General features: G+C 43.8%; 1 protein-coding gene across 1 annotated transcript in view; it reads left to right on the forward strand.

Annotated features, from left to right (window-relative positions):
- The window catches only part of PHEX (phosphate regulating endopeptidase X-linked), a 302,776-nt gene that overhangs the window by 245,612 nt on the left and 42,105 nt on the right, over positions 1–15,059 (forward strand). The window contains exon 16 of the mRNA XM_075589362.1: positions 2,232–2,286. Coding sequence (XP_075445477.1) covers positions 2,232–2,286 — 55 coding nt within the window. The remainder of the gene's footprint in view (positions 1–2,231; positions 2,287–15,059) is intronic.

Genomic DNA, 15,059 nt, shown 5'->3' on the forward strand with positions numbered 1-15,059 from the left:
TACAAATATTCGGGGTCAATACAAAGAGCTTTCAAACGAACTATTCATCCCAAGGGCAGTACAAATGATAAAGGGTGATATCTTAAGGTTGGAGGAAAGGAGATTTCACTGGCAACAAAGGAAAGGGTTATTTACAGTTAGGACAGTTAAAATGTGGAATTCATTACCCATGGAGACTGTGATGGCAGATGCAATAGATATCTTTTAAAAAAAAAAAACCGGTTGGACATCTTTTTAGAAAGGAAAAGTATAAAGGGATATACCAAATAAGAAAACATGGAAAGGATTAATTATTTGGAGTCGGGAAGGAATTTTATTTGACCTTTATGAAACAGCATTGGATGATGTTTCACTGGGGTTTTTTATTTGCCTTCTTCTGGATCAAAATAGTGTAAATACAAATAGAGGATAAGTATCTATTGTCTAAATTTAGCATAGGTTGAACTTGATAGACATGTCTTTTTTCAACCTCATCTACAAGGTAACTATGTCAAACAGTGATTTTTTTTTACGTATACATTAGGCTTAGGCATGGACATATAAAAACATTACAAAAAAACCTGTTGATTGATTGATCGCAATGGCATATCCAGTAATTTATTTCACAGTAAAACACTGACTAGAGTGATAGAAACCTTTTCATTTATACCGGAAGTGCGTGCAGAGTGATGCACACATTAAACTATGCTTAGAATAGGGACATTCCACATTACTGTGTCTGATTTATGCAGGATTAAATAGGATTCAGAAATATTTATTGTATAAATATTGTCACTATTCATTATTTTCATCTTCTGTCTCTGCATCAATGGCTCCTATTCAACAAACCCCAAAGGCACACTTTGTGCAAAACTCCCTTCACCCTATTTAATAAAGGCTGAAGGAGAGAGTAAAGCATACCAACTAGCATATAAATGAATAATACTTGTCAAATTAATCATGCAAGTTCATTAATTTAGTCTGAATGGTTGCAATAACAGTATTTATTTGCCCTAAGGCTTTTTTCTCTCACTATTCCTCAGTGGTGAAAATGCAATTTGGATAATTGTATTATGACTGTGGTAATGATCTGGGGTGCTCAACTCTGGTCCTCAAGCCAACCCCCCCCCCCCCCCTTCCCAACAGGTCATGTTTTCAGGATATACCAGCTTCAGCACAGGTGGCTCAATCAGAGGCTCACCTATGCTGAAGCAGGGACTAATTGAGACACCTCAATGACTGATTGAAGCTGGGATATCCTGAATAGCTGACCTGTTTGGGGGTTTGAGGACTGGAGTTGAGTACCCCTCATAGAGATAACCAAATAGGACATACTGTATGGCCTGCTTGGACTAGGGTACTAGAAAACAGTGGTTGTGGTTTTGCAGTGCCTTTGTAGATTATTTTGCATGTAAGGGACGGGTAATTAGGCCTATTTTAGCATGGTACAGCTTGAATTGTGCACATTTATCTATCAATACAGCTCAACCCCCTTATAACGATGTGCTTGGGTTCCAAAGAATCACATCGCGTTATAAGCAGATTGCGTTAGAAATAATGTACATTGTGTGCATTGTACAATAAAGTATTTAAGACACCAATAATCGTGTTGTAAAGCATTCATATATACGATCAATTGGGAGCCATGCTTGCATAGCGCTATAAGCGGATTCGCGTTGTAATGGATTGCATTAAAACGGGGTTGAGCTGTATTTCTAATAATAACAATAGGATAGATCTCCATTTAATATAGAATGTAGAAACATTGGTAATTACTCTAAGGCAGGGGGCGCAAACTTTTTTCCCTGCGCCTCCCTGCCAGCGATCCCCTTGCTCCGCGGCCTGCTCCCTCAGCCCCGCTTACCTCGGCTCCAGCGTCATGACGGCACGTTGCCATAGCAACGTGACATCACATGAACCAAATGATGCCGTGTTGCCATGGCGATGCGTGTAAGAAGTCGCCGGAGCCAAGGTAAGTAAAGGTTTACAGAGGCCCTGCAGCTCCCCCGGCACTTAATTTAAGTGTCTTCGGGAAGCGCGCGGGGCCTCTGTAAGCCCTGCGCCCCCCGCAGTCAGTCACATGCCCCCCCTGGGGGTCACGCCCCCCCAGTTTGCGCACCGCTGCTCTAAGGCATCCTGTTTACATTTTCCTGAAAAGCATTTTGTGTTTGCATTTACCGTTAACTTAATGCTATTGTATGAATAGATCAAATACTGTATTTATTTTATTTTCTGTATTTGCGTATCTGCAGGATTCCCAGCTGGAGAACTTCAGAAACCTTTCTTTTGGGGAACAGAGTATCCACGGTAAAATATAAATAAATATTAATATTTGAAAAGGTGATCACGGACACAAAAATGAGCTGCGATATAGAGTCTCCAGTCTTTCCAGCCTCTGCCTTTAAATATTTACTAAGCTTAAGGAGAACATAAAATCAGGAACAATTTAGTCAGTTAGATGCTTGCTTATACCATGCATGCAGTGTGCAGAAGTCAGCAGGCCATACAAAGTGCAATAAAGGAATTTAGGATAATACAGTACAATAATTAGAATCTAACTTTGTCATGAGCGAAAAAAATCATCACAGGTTTTAGAAAAAGAGAAGGTAATAATAGCTGGATGTTTTGTAAACATACACAATTCAAAAAGCTCTAAGAAATGGGAAAATGTTACAGTATCGACAACCTTTTCTCCATGCCATCAAAACATTCTCTGCTTTCTAAATCTAAACCTGGTGCATTTTGGGTCCAACATTTCTATTTGAGTTTGATTCTTGGATACTTGGGCATGGTTTGCCACTATGGAAATGAATGGGCAAGCTAAAAATGAAAAACAATCACCAAATATAATACATTTCAGTCTCAGGGACCCCCTGCTTTCCAAGTTACAGTCCCCAGTATGTGGTGCCGGTATCTCCCTGTATTGTTTAAATCTCCCGCGTCAAGTGACCGTGACATTTAAAAATGAAATGAATGTGGTTCAGCTGCGGAGACCTCCTGCTTCAATATTTTGTTATTAAAATAAAAGCCGCGCGATCAACTGTTAGAGATGCACAGGGAGAGTGACTTATTCTGTTTACTCTCAATGGGCGTCTCTTACAGACTGATGCAGCTTGGTAGGATTCACACAGTGGGAGTCCAATTCAGAGGCAGGGATGCCTGCTGTGTAAATCCTGATGGGTCATTACCCACTGCCAAGCACTGTGCCATAGGCGGTCAACTCTTGGCATACTGTGCACCAGTACATGCTCTGCGGCAGCTGATACATACTGGTGGCCGCATCGGTAAGACCCCTACTTACCGTATTATGTAGCCACTTCCCCGTCTACTAATCGGCTCCATTCACATATAGTAAAGGAACTAAAATCTACAGCATGGGGAAGACGACTTTACATCATGTTGAATAGGGATGTAAACTGGTAAATGTACTGAAATAATGTGAACTTTTAAGTGTTATCTGGTTTCCCTCTAAGTTAAAGGTAAATTAAGAAGTGGCACTCGCGTGGTCTAGTGAATAAATATAAAGATTTATTCAATGGTGATCGACGTTTTGGTCGGCTTGCGGGCCTTTCTCACGATACATTGCAGGTGAAAATTGTGCTATAAATACCCTCTTGGGTGCCACACAGTGAAAAGGTATAGTGACATCAGTGCTGTGAACAAATATATGTCTGAACATGCGGTGACAGAGTGTCGTGAAACAGACACTGGTCTTAATCAAACAGTGCTTCAAAAATATATTACATAAGGTCATCAAAAAAATCACACTAATCAATGAAAAACAAATTAAGTACAATAATATCACACAAGAAAATCAATTAAAATTATATGTATTTGTGTAATGTGGTCTATAATTCACATATGGCCAACATGTAATTGTCCTTACAAAATGTTTTTCTGTATTAACATAACTAGATCCACAATGCTGAATAATAGAACACAAATAGTTCAATAAATATAGAGATATGCAGGGTGTGTCGGATCGGAGACCCAAAGGGGGGAGAAGTGTGTAAATATATTGGAATATTGTGTGTTAGTTATCACTAGGCTCAGTAATAGCTGGCAGCCAGACTTGGTTGGATATCACAGCGCATTAGGGACAGCTCAACCCCGGTATAGCGCGATCCGCTAAAACGCAGATCTGCTTATAACGCGGTGGGAGCGTGGCACCCGTTTTTAAAAGCAAAATATTTTTTTTTACGCGTGTGTATAGCTCTATATATGGTGTGTGAGTATATAGATTTATATACATGGTGTATGTATATATGGTATGTGTGTGCATACTGTAAATGTGTATATGGTGTGTGTGCATATAGATGTATATATTCTGTATGTAGATGTATATGTGTATATAGATATATATGGTTTGTGTGTATGTGTAGATAGATGTTTATAGATAGATGTGTGTGTTTGTAAATGTGTATATGGTGTATATTTGTGTGTGTGTGTGTGTGTGTTTGTGAGTGTGTCTAGATGTACATATGATGTGTTGTTTGTATACACATGTAAGTATATATAGATGTATATGTATACACGCACACAATGTTTATAATATATAAACACACAGTATGTATGTACATAGTCTGCAGCACGCACAGCTAGAATACATAGCTTGCCTGGTGCATCTAAAACTGAATTGAAGTGTCAAAAAGTAAAAAAGATTCATGCACTCACAGGGTTTGAAATAAAAAAGCAAAATAGTAATTTATTTATTCAATGTTACGGCTTTTTTGAGAAAGGCTTATTGTATGTTTAAGCTGAAACATTGATGAAATTACTATGTGAAATACAAGGAAAAAAAAGACAAGCACGGCCTTGTTTAGAAAAATGCAAGAATATATTGTGAACCACAGTAGCTCCAATTCTCACTTACATCATAGGTCAGATTAGTGCAGCATCAGAAAGGGACAGATAGGAGAAGAGTCTATATAGTCACCACCGATATGCAGGTGAGTCATACGTTCCAGGGAGTATACCGCACATAGGGGCCTATGCAGAGAGCAGCGAATTTTCGAAATTCGCCATTTTTTGGAGAAAATCGCGCAGAAAACAGCAGAAAATGGCGAGTTCCGAAAAACGCGCCAATTTTTCTTTTCTATTTGTAAAACTCGCCTCGCGGCTGGCGAGAACCTCAATCTCGCCAGTTTTAAAAATATCCTAATGCAGAGAGCCGCGAACGGCATCTAGCGGCTGTTCGCGCCAATAAAATGGCGCGATTGTCTCCTTTTTGCCTCGCCAGAAAAAATTGGCAAGAAGCTGCCGCTCGCGGCCATTGCAATGGGAAAAAAAAGGCGCGAATTTGTTTTTACACGTTTCTGAAGCGCGCATCTCGCCAATTTAAACTCGCCACACGCATCCATGTTAAACATAGCAGAATTCGCACTTTTCTGCATATGGAGAATAAAACTCTCCAAAAAAGGTACTTTTTACTAAATTCGCCATTTTTAAAATTCGCTGCTCTCTGCATACACTGGCGACACACTTTATTCGAGCTTGGCTAGTCCCACGAATTCGGGTATACCCGGGTGTATTGAGGTTTGTGACTGTTTTCTGCCCGAGTGCATTGAGGTATTTTCCAAGCAGGGATTGAAGCATTTTATTCCCCCTGGCTGCAATACTGCACAGTATATATATATATACTGCATTACAATTCATGAATTTATGCCATCTGGTAGACACGCGAAGCATTGCAGCCTATTAAATCCTAATCATTATCATTTAACAGATCAGCCGCCCGTCAGCCAGGCATGAACCCAGGCTGGGAAGGCAAACACAACGGGGCTTGTCAGAGGTGAGGAGCGGCGCATTCCAGGTATCTGCCAGGTACATACTGGGTATTTGCTCGAATAAAGTGTGTCGGTGCAGTAGGCCCCATAGAGTGCTGCAGTTGCCGGCACACAACAGGTGTATCCACATGTATTTCTCTGTTCCCTTACGGACTCCTTTCATCGGCATCTGATGTCATGGATGGCAATTTTCCATAAACTCGCGTCTCCTCGCACCTCTTCTGAATTAGGAACAACACCACCTAACGAACCCTACGTGTTTCACTTGTCCAAAAGCTTTGTCAGGGCACCCTTCTCTAGTACCTAGACACACATGAGTCACATCAATAGATTCAGGTGGTCATAACAGACGCAACAAGATTAAGTATGGAAGTCTTGTCCCTGATTTGGATATCTGTCCCTTATTACCTGCTAGACCTCATGTGTCTGGCCTCATTGCATTTGTCTCCTTGCCAGGATTACAAATTTCAACATTTTATACTTCAGGATAGCTGTCAAGTCCATGATTCCATATTTAGTATCTTGAGGATGGTATGGCATAGTCACGCCCCCTGGCACTCTATAGACCCCTTCCAGGAATGCTTTGAAAGTACCTTTAAATAGTGTCCTGTTTACGTTAGGGTCAGGGGAACAATAATTGAATCCCATCTCTGGTAAAACATATGTTCTTAACTATAGATTCTAGATCAATGCTAAACTATGCCTGGCCAAGGGTTTAACAGGCCATAAAACATTTTTTTTGTATTTTTAAAATCAAACTGTAACTACATTAACCCCTGAAGCACCATATTGATTAGAATACATAATATCTCCTGATATTATCATGACAGATGGCTTTGAGATTAAGTTTACCAACAAAATGTGCTATTTCTTGAGATTGATGCATACTGTAGCCCTTAGGTAAAAATCACAAAATCCATAAACTCTTAAATCCATCAAGGGTTTCAACAGGGCATAGGAGAGAAGCATATTTCAGAGAAAGATGTGTTAAAATACGTGACCATGCTTTTAAAATTAAGGGTGGGAGGCTTGGGGGAAATGTGAAGAAGTACTTCATAACGGAAAGGCTGGTGGATTCATGGTGAAGGTAGAACTCTAGTAGAGGTAGTGGAAGCTAATACAGCAAGGGAGTTAAAAAATGCTTTGTAGTGAAACAAGGCTATAGTAAATATGGCAGAAACCAAAGCATCTAGTAGGGTCTGAAGTTTCACAGAGAATGGGAGAAGCAGTGAAGCATGTTGAGGCTTATACAGAGTTCTCAAGCGTTTCACCAAGAACAATTTAATGCTTACTTCAATTTCTCTTACTATGCCGGTTTGTGAAATTCTCTAAAATAGCCAGATTATTTTACAGTAATTCTGAGACTATAATTTGTTCACGTACACCTTATTTCGCTTACTTTGTGACAATATTTAATTGAAAGCTTTTGAATGACAAATTCTAAGACTGATTTGGCGACATTATTAGCCTTTTGAGGCTTGGCGAAATTTAAATTAAAAAAAATGCCATAACTGTTGCAACTGCATTTTGGATAGTAGAGGGAACAGCAAATCACAAAAGGCTCTTTATAAGAATGCATTAGGTGTAACTAAAATAGCCAATTATAGAGTTCTAAAATATTATTGTACAATGTTGACAGTAGTTTAAGCTAAGCAGATAATATTAAGTACTACACCTTGCTCACATAGCCGCTGTGAAATATTAATGTTCATGGCTTAATTAGTGTCCACCTTTAGCAAGCCCTTATTAAATATATTGTTTCTAATTTGCATAGTTATTTAGGATATGTGTAGACATGCCTGTAACTCCAATAAAATGGAGTTAAAGTTTAATTTCTCTTATTTTAGCATTTTGCAATGACACCAATTTTGCAGTAAAAGGCTTAATGAAGGCTGGCTGCCAATTTTTCACTTTTCTAGCTTCCAAACGATGCAGAAAAGCTATTCTGAGCACCTGAAACAATCTTTTCTCTCTTTAATTTTGACCTTATGAAAGAGTGACAATAATAACCTTTACGTTAAACATACTGTAACATGGGCCAGAATGAATGTTCCCTCTTAAATGGAGCCAAAGTGGTATATTTGATAACTGTTGGGAACTCTTTATTTCTCTCCCTCCCTCCCCTTTATTTTTAACAATCTGGCTTCGGACTCAATATGAAATCCGAGTTCGAATTCCTACATATCCATATGGGTTGTATTCAATAACGGATTTGAATGAATCCACTCAACGTTTTTAGTACTCAATCTGGAGACGGATTTTGGTGTGTGGGGGACGGGACGGATTTCTTCAGAACAATCTGCTGAATTCCAGGAAACAGATTTTGACTGGTTCTTCCCATCACTATTCCCAGCTACCGACACGGCTGGTCAGCTATCCAGCTGTATGAGAATTTGAAGGATTGGCTCACCCTGTCCGCCCCAGCCTTAAGATGTGCTCATTTTCGGCACAATCGGCATACAGGTGCCAATCTTCAGAAACATCTTAGTTTGGAAACGTAACTGCTATTTGTTTTTTTCCGTTCGTGCAAACTGTCAAATTCTTGCCCATGGCTGAGAGCGAGAGGAAAATAACTTTTTATTTAGCAAAAGTAAGTGAAAAGGAAGCAATTGGTGGATTTCCATGCTTTTGCCCTGATACACTACGTAAGTGTAAACCGCCCATATACAGTAAACTTTCATGGGTTCGTGAGGATTGACGAAAGTTCACTTGAATGTTCGCAGGCTGAACTTCAAGTTTGCCCATCTCTTCCCAGCCCCTGACTCTGCCTTAGAACTTACATGCTCAATACCAGGGCACATGGAAATACCTGACCGCCAGGGTCATGCAAACGCAAACTTCGGCACCGGCACACCGGCACCTGATATAACTATCCCAGAACTGCAGTCAACCAGACGCCCAACAGCACCTCTAAACTCCAATTCCCTGACTCTAATCTACCCAACACTTTGGAGAAGTGGTTACAGGATCACGAGTGCTGGAGGGGCCATGGCATTCTGGACCTGCGGTGCCTCTAGAACTCAAAAGGTTTAATACAAATATATGGAAGGTTATATATTTGTAAAGCGACAAACTGTATGTTACCTAAAACCTAAACAAAATTAGGTAAATTCCTGAAGATGAAAAATTTAGAATGTTTAGTCAACGTCAGCTCAAAAGGCTAATGAGATTATCATGCATAAAAAGTAATATCGGTGGAAGAGAAGACAGCATCATTTTGCCCCTGTATAAAACCTTAGTAAGACCAAACCTTTTAATATGAAGTACAGTTATGGGCACCTCTCCATAAAAATACATAATGGAACAAAAATAAGTTCGGAGAAGAGCCAATAAATAAATAAAGGAGGTTGAAGGTCTAATTTATGAGAAAGGCTAAATTAGGATTGTTAACATTAGAAAATAGATGTATAGAAGCATATATGATTACTATTTACAACTACAAATTAACATCCCTTGAGAATATAGAAGAGATTTCACCAGCAGAAAATAAAAAAATATTATACAGTAAGGGCAGGTAGAATGTGGAATTTATTAAACGGCATATCTCAAACCACGTTAGAAAATATTTTTATTTAAAAAAAAAAGCTAGGAAGAAAATATTTAGACCCATGTTTACTAAGGTCTCTTCCTAGCACGCGAGTGTCTAATGTCATAACCCTGCATAGTGCATATGGCCCTTACTCCCAACTAATGAAACATTAAAAATCAAAGGGAATTAATGCCCACATGAATTTTATGAGACAACAAAATAATTTGTTCCTATGAGAAAAGGATATTGATATAGCTTTATAACATATAATGTAAAAAGAAAGCACATCTCTGTAAAGAGCATAAGCCATTGAGAAATACAGGTCCTAAATGTTTCTTTTTAAATAAATCAAGTATAACCAATTAAAACGTTGCTTATTAGGAATCTACTTGATATGAAATAATAAGTGAGTAATGGGTTAAAGTTGGTTATAACTGATTATTTACAGAGCTGCTATATAATTGTGCTCCCAAACCATAATTGGAAATATACTACCCTATTTCATCGATTCTAAGACGCCATTGATTCTAAGACGCACCCTTGATTTAATAAAAAAAATTGGGGGGAAAAACACTATATTAAATGTGCATAATTTTTTTCTGGGGGGCGAGAGAGAGAGGGAGAGAGGGGGAAGGGGGAGAATGGAGAGTGGGGGGGGATAGAATGGAGAGAATGGGGGGGAGATAATGGAGAGAAGGGAGGGAGAGAATGGAGAGAAGGGGGGAGAGAATGGGGGGAGAGAAGGGTGGAAGGAGAGGAGGGAATGGGGGGAGAGAGAAAAGGATAGGTTGGGAAGGGGATGGGGGGAGGGATAGGAGGGAAGGGGGTAGGGGGATATGAGGGAATGGGGGAGAGGGAAAGGAGGGAAGGGGGAGAGGGATTGGAGGGAAGGGGGGAGAGGGATTGGAGGGAAGGGGGGAGAGGGATAGCAGGGAAGGGGGGGAGAGGGATAGGAGGGAAGGGGGGAGGGATAGGAGGGAAGGGGGGATAGGAGGGAAGGGGGGGAGAGGGATAGGAGGGAAGGGGGGGAGAGGGATAGGAGGAAAGGGGGGAGAGGGATAGGAGGGAAGGGGGGAGAGGGATAGGAGGGAAGGGGGGAGAGGGATAGGAGGGAAGGGGGGGAGAGGGATAGGAGGGAAGGGGGGAGGGAAGGGGGGATAGGAGGGAAGGGGGGGAGAGGGATAGAAGGGAAGGGGGGGAGAGGGATAGGAGGGAAGGGGGAGAGGGATAGGAGGGAAGGGGGGGAGAGGGATAGGAGGGAATTGGGGGAGAGGGATAGGAGGGAAGGGGGGAGAGGGATAGGAGGGAAGGGGGGAGAGGGATAGGAGGGAAGGGGGGGAGAGGGGTAGGAGGGAAGGGGAAGAGGGATTGGAAGGACACACAGAGACAGAGACACACACAGAGATAGACAGACAGACACACACACACAGAGATAGACAGACGGACACAGACACACACACAAATACACACACACACACACACACACACACACACACACACACACACACACACACACACACACACACACACACACACACACACACACACACACACACACACCCACAGAAATACACACACAGAGATACATACACACACACACAGAGATACACACAGATACACACACACAGAGATACACACACAGAGAGATACACACACACAGATAAAGAGATACCCCCACACAGATACACACACAGATACACACACACACACACACACAGATACAGAGATACATACACAGAGATACACACAGATACACACACACACACAGAGATACAGAGATACACACACAGAGATACACACACACAGATACAGAGATACACACACACACAGATATAGAGATACAGACACAGAGATATAGAGATACAGACACAGAGATACACACAGAGCTCCTTCTGCATGTGCAGCTCACACAGAGATTTGACAGGGGGGAGGGTGGCTGCTGTGAAGAGATACACCTGTCCCCAGGATCGCCACTGAACTCTCTGCACCTCATGGAGGGGGGGCAGCCATGATCTCTCTGCACGGAGGGGAGGGGGTGGGAGGGCTGTGATCACAACTATGCTGTTATGCAAGACCCGGCCGGCATCTGCAGCATATCTCTCTGCACGAGGGGGAGGAGGGGGGACCGTGATCGCAGACATGTTTGCTGCACACAGAAAACCCGGCAGGCATCTACAGCAGCGCCCCCTGGCTGTTTTTTGTTGGGTTTTTTTTCAGTACATCGATTGTAAGACGCAGTCCTATTTCAGTCAAGTGAAAAAGGGAAAAAAAACTGCGTCTTACAATCGAGGAAATACGGTAGTTTGCCTTGTCAAGTATGTTTTTGTGTAGACTGGATCCAATTGAGAAGTTATGTAACATACTGCTGCGGCAGCTTTTATTTGAAAACTTCTCGGGGGCATTGCGGTTGCATTTTCTAAATTCCACGCACTTTGCCGCATTCATTGGTGAAAACCTGGTGACCGGCAACCCTTGCTATCTGTACCCGCCTGGATACCTGCAGCCTGAGCAAGATTTCACGTACAGATACCAGCAAACTTGCATGTATCGCAAACATATCGAAAACCGATCGGAAAAAAAAAGTTAATTTCTAAACGGTTGGAATACAGAGCGCTTCTGGCCACAGTTATCAGAGCGGCTCGGCTTCGGCTGCTTTAAAATAAAAGCTGGCGCAGCTGTACTATATGTAATATTAGCAACATTAAAGCAGAGTGATTGTGACATGAGTTGTGTAATTGCTACATAGTTTGTCAAACGGAACTGATGCTTTAATGCTGCATAATTGCTTGCATACCTCACTAAGGCCTGGCTCCACAAAAGGGTGCACTCTTTTGTGGCTGTGGGCCTAATCAGCAAGGCAACACCGATATTGGTCTGAGTCTGGAAGGACAGAGACTTGACTAAAGCAATGAAACAGGCCAGCATATTTATCTTCTGCGATAGGTTTCTCTCCCTCAAAATGGACGCATGCTTTGAGGTTCTGTAAAGGCAATTTGGTGATTAACATGGACATGTATAAAATTGATTTTGTACATCATTCTTGTATTAACACGTTTAGTGCCGGCTCCAGCAGCTGAGAAAGCGATATGAGAATTTTGTAAGAACTGTAGGCTATTAGACTTCTTTTTTTTTCACAATTTCTTTTTGCTGCATAACTAAGAGAAAATTGACCGCAAGCTTGAAAATATAATGAAAACTGAATTTGCATGAATCAGTGTCAAACATTTGCCAAATTTCCCAGGGGGAAATGATTAGAACTGGCAGCCCGATGATCCCATTTCATCTTTGATCTGTGGTATTCCCATGCAACTTCATGAAAATGAATTATTTAATTCTGAGTCCTAGCAGGTTCCTGATCAGAAAATAAATGATGCTGTGGAAAGTAGAAGCCTTCTGAAATAACAGGGATTTTGAACATTTTGTGGTTTACTTTCTACGTAATTGCTGTATTTTTTTTCCATCCATGCCTTTGTCTAGCAGATGTGCACGGAAGGTTCATATATATATATATATACTAGCTGAGAGACCCGGCGTTGCCCGGGATGGAATGTTCCCGCTCCTCTCTCTCTCCTCTCCCCTTCCCCCTCTCTCTATTTGTCCCCCATTCACATAAATCCAGTCCCCCCCCTCCCTCCTTTACAGCTCTGTTTGTCCCCCTTTACAGCTTCATGCAGTGTGTGTGCGTCAGTCATTGTGTGTGCGTCAGTCAGTCACTGTGTGTGTGTGTGTGCGTGCGCGTCAGTGAGTCTGACGCAGAAACACAAACACTCATACACACACACACACAGACTGACTGACGCACACACACACACAGTCAGTGTGTGCGTGTGTGTGTGCCTCAGTCAGTCAGTGTGTGCGTGCGGCAGTCAGTCAGTGTGTGTGTGTGCGTGCGTCAGTCAGTCACTGTGTGTGTGTGTGTGCCTGCGTGGGTGTGGGGGTGTGTGTGCGCGCGTGCGTCAGTCAGTGTGTGTGTCAGTCAGTGTATGTGTGTGTGTGCGCGTCAGTCAGTGTGTGTGTGTCAGTATGTGTGTGTGTCAGTGTGTGTGTGCGTGCGTCAGTCAGGGTGTGTGCGTGCGTCGGTCAGGGTGTGTGCGTGCATCGGTCAGGGTGTTTGCGTGCGTCAGTCAGGGTGTGTGCGTGCGTCAGTCAGGGTTTGTGTGCGTGCGTTAGTCAGGGTGTGTGCGTGAGTCAGTCAGGGTTTGTGTGCGTGCGTCAGTCAAAGGGCAGGCGTGGGGGGGGTGAAGGGCAGGGGTAGGGGGGTGAAGGGCAGGGGTAGGGGGTGAAGGGCAGGGGTAGGGGGGTGAAGGGCAGGGGTAGGGGGGGTGAAGGGCAGGGGTAGGGGGGGGTGAAGGGCAGGGGTAGGGGGGGTGAAGGGCAGAGGTAGGGGGGTGAAGGGCAGTGGTAGGGGGGGTGAAGGGCAGGGGTAGGGGGGGGTGAAGGGCAGGGGTAGGGGAAGGGGTGAAGGGCAGGGGTAGGGTGGGGTGAAGGGTGGGGGGGTGAAGGGTGGGGGTGTGTGAAGGGCAGGGGTAGGGGGGTTAAAGGGCAGGGGTGGGGGGGGGTGAAGGGCAGGGGTAGGGGTGAAAGTGAGGCACAAATTGTTGGCAGGAGTAAAATGTCCCTCTACACACACACACACACACACACACACCCCGGGAGTGAGAGGTGGTGGAGAGTGGGACTGGGGTAGGAGGGCCGCGCTTACCCTCCGCCCGGGAGCCGGTGCAGGGTGGCGGCGCACGTGGTGGGGATGTTGCGGAGAGGTAAGGGTGCGGCGGTGAGGTAGCGGTGGTGTCTTTCCGGGAGCCGGTGCAGGGTGGCGGCGCACGTGGTGGGGATGATGCGGAGAGGTAAGGGTGCGGCGGTGAGGTAGCGGTGGTGTCTTTCCGGGAGCCGGTTGAGAGCGAAGGGGGAGGAGCCTGAAGTTGGCGGCAGGGGCAGGAGGGCCGCGCTTCCCCTCCGTCCGGGAGCCGGTGCAGGGCACGTACGTGATGGGGGGGGCAGGGGGAGGACAGAGGGTGTGTGTGTGTGTCTCTCCGTCTCTCCTTTGGCCCGTCACTCCGCCTCAGGCCAATGAGAGGTGTGCGGGGGCGGGCTGGCCAAGGGAGCAATCTCATTGGCCTTGCCCAAGGTCCAATGGGATTGCCGCTAGGGACACAGGGAGGGACAGAGGGAGACACATACAGACACGGACACATATGACGCTTTCAGAAATATATAGTAAGATATATATATATATATATATTGTGACAAACGGCTTACTCCGGGGCTCCGCCGTCTGTCCGGGACTGTTAGAACACGGTCTTTTAGGGTAGGTTAAATGATGAGACGTCACGTACTGTTCCTTTAAACAGGCTATGCCTGGTTTATTCAGTCCCAGGCACTGAGACTGCCACAGTTTAAACAGAAAACAAAGCCAAACAAAAAGCTGCTCGTCTGAGCGATAACTTAAACTTAGATGTCCCTGACTCAGAGTTGGAAGTGGCTTGTCCACTTCCACCAACAAAATAAGTACCTTTGCAGTCTTTAGACAAACTAACAGAATGAATGAAGCGATTTGGGAAAGAGGCTTTCTCACCCCTCTGCAGTTCAGCAGCCTTCCAGGCTCTTGGGCGGGGCCCAGAGGAAACAGGAAACAGGTCTTATATACCTGAACTCTAATCAGCATGACAGGTGACAGAAAACAGGCAGCAGACAAACTGTGGAATGGAGTGCCTGTACCACGAGGCTGCCCTGTTCAGCTTAGACAGGACAGAAACTGTTCAGTA

Source organism: Ascaphus truei, chromosome 3, assembly GCF_040206685.1.
Source record: "Ascaphus truei isolate aAscTru1 chromosome 3, aAscTru1.hap1, whole genome shotgun sequence".
NCBI lineage: Eukaryota > Metazoa > Chordata > Amphibia > Anura > Ascaphidae > Ascaphus > Ascaphus truei.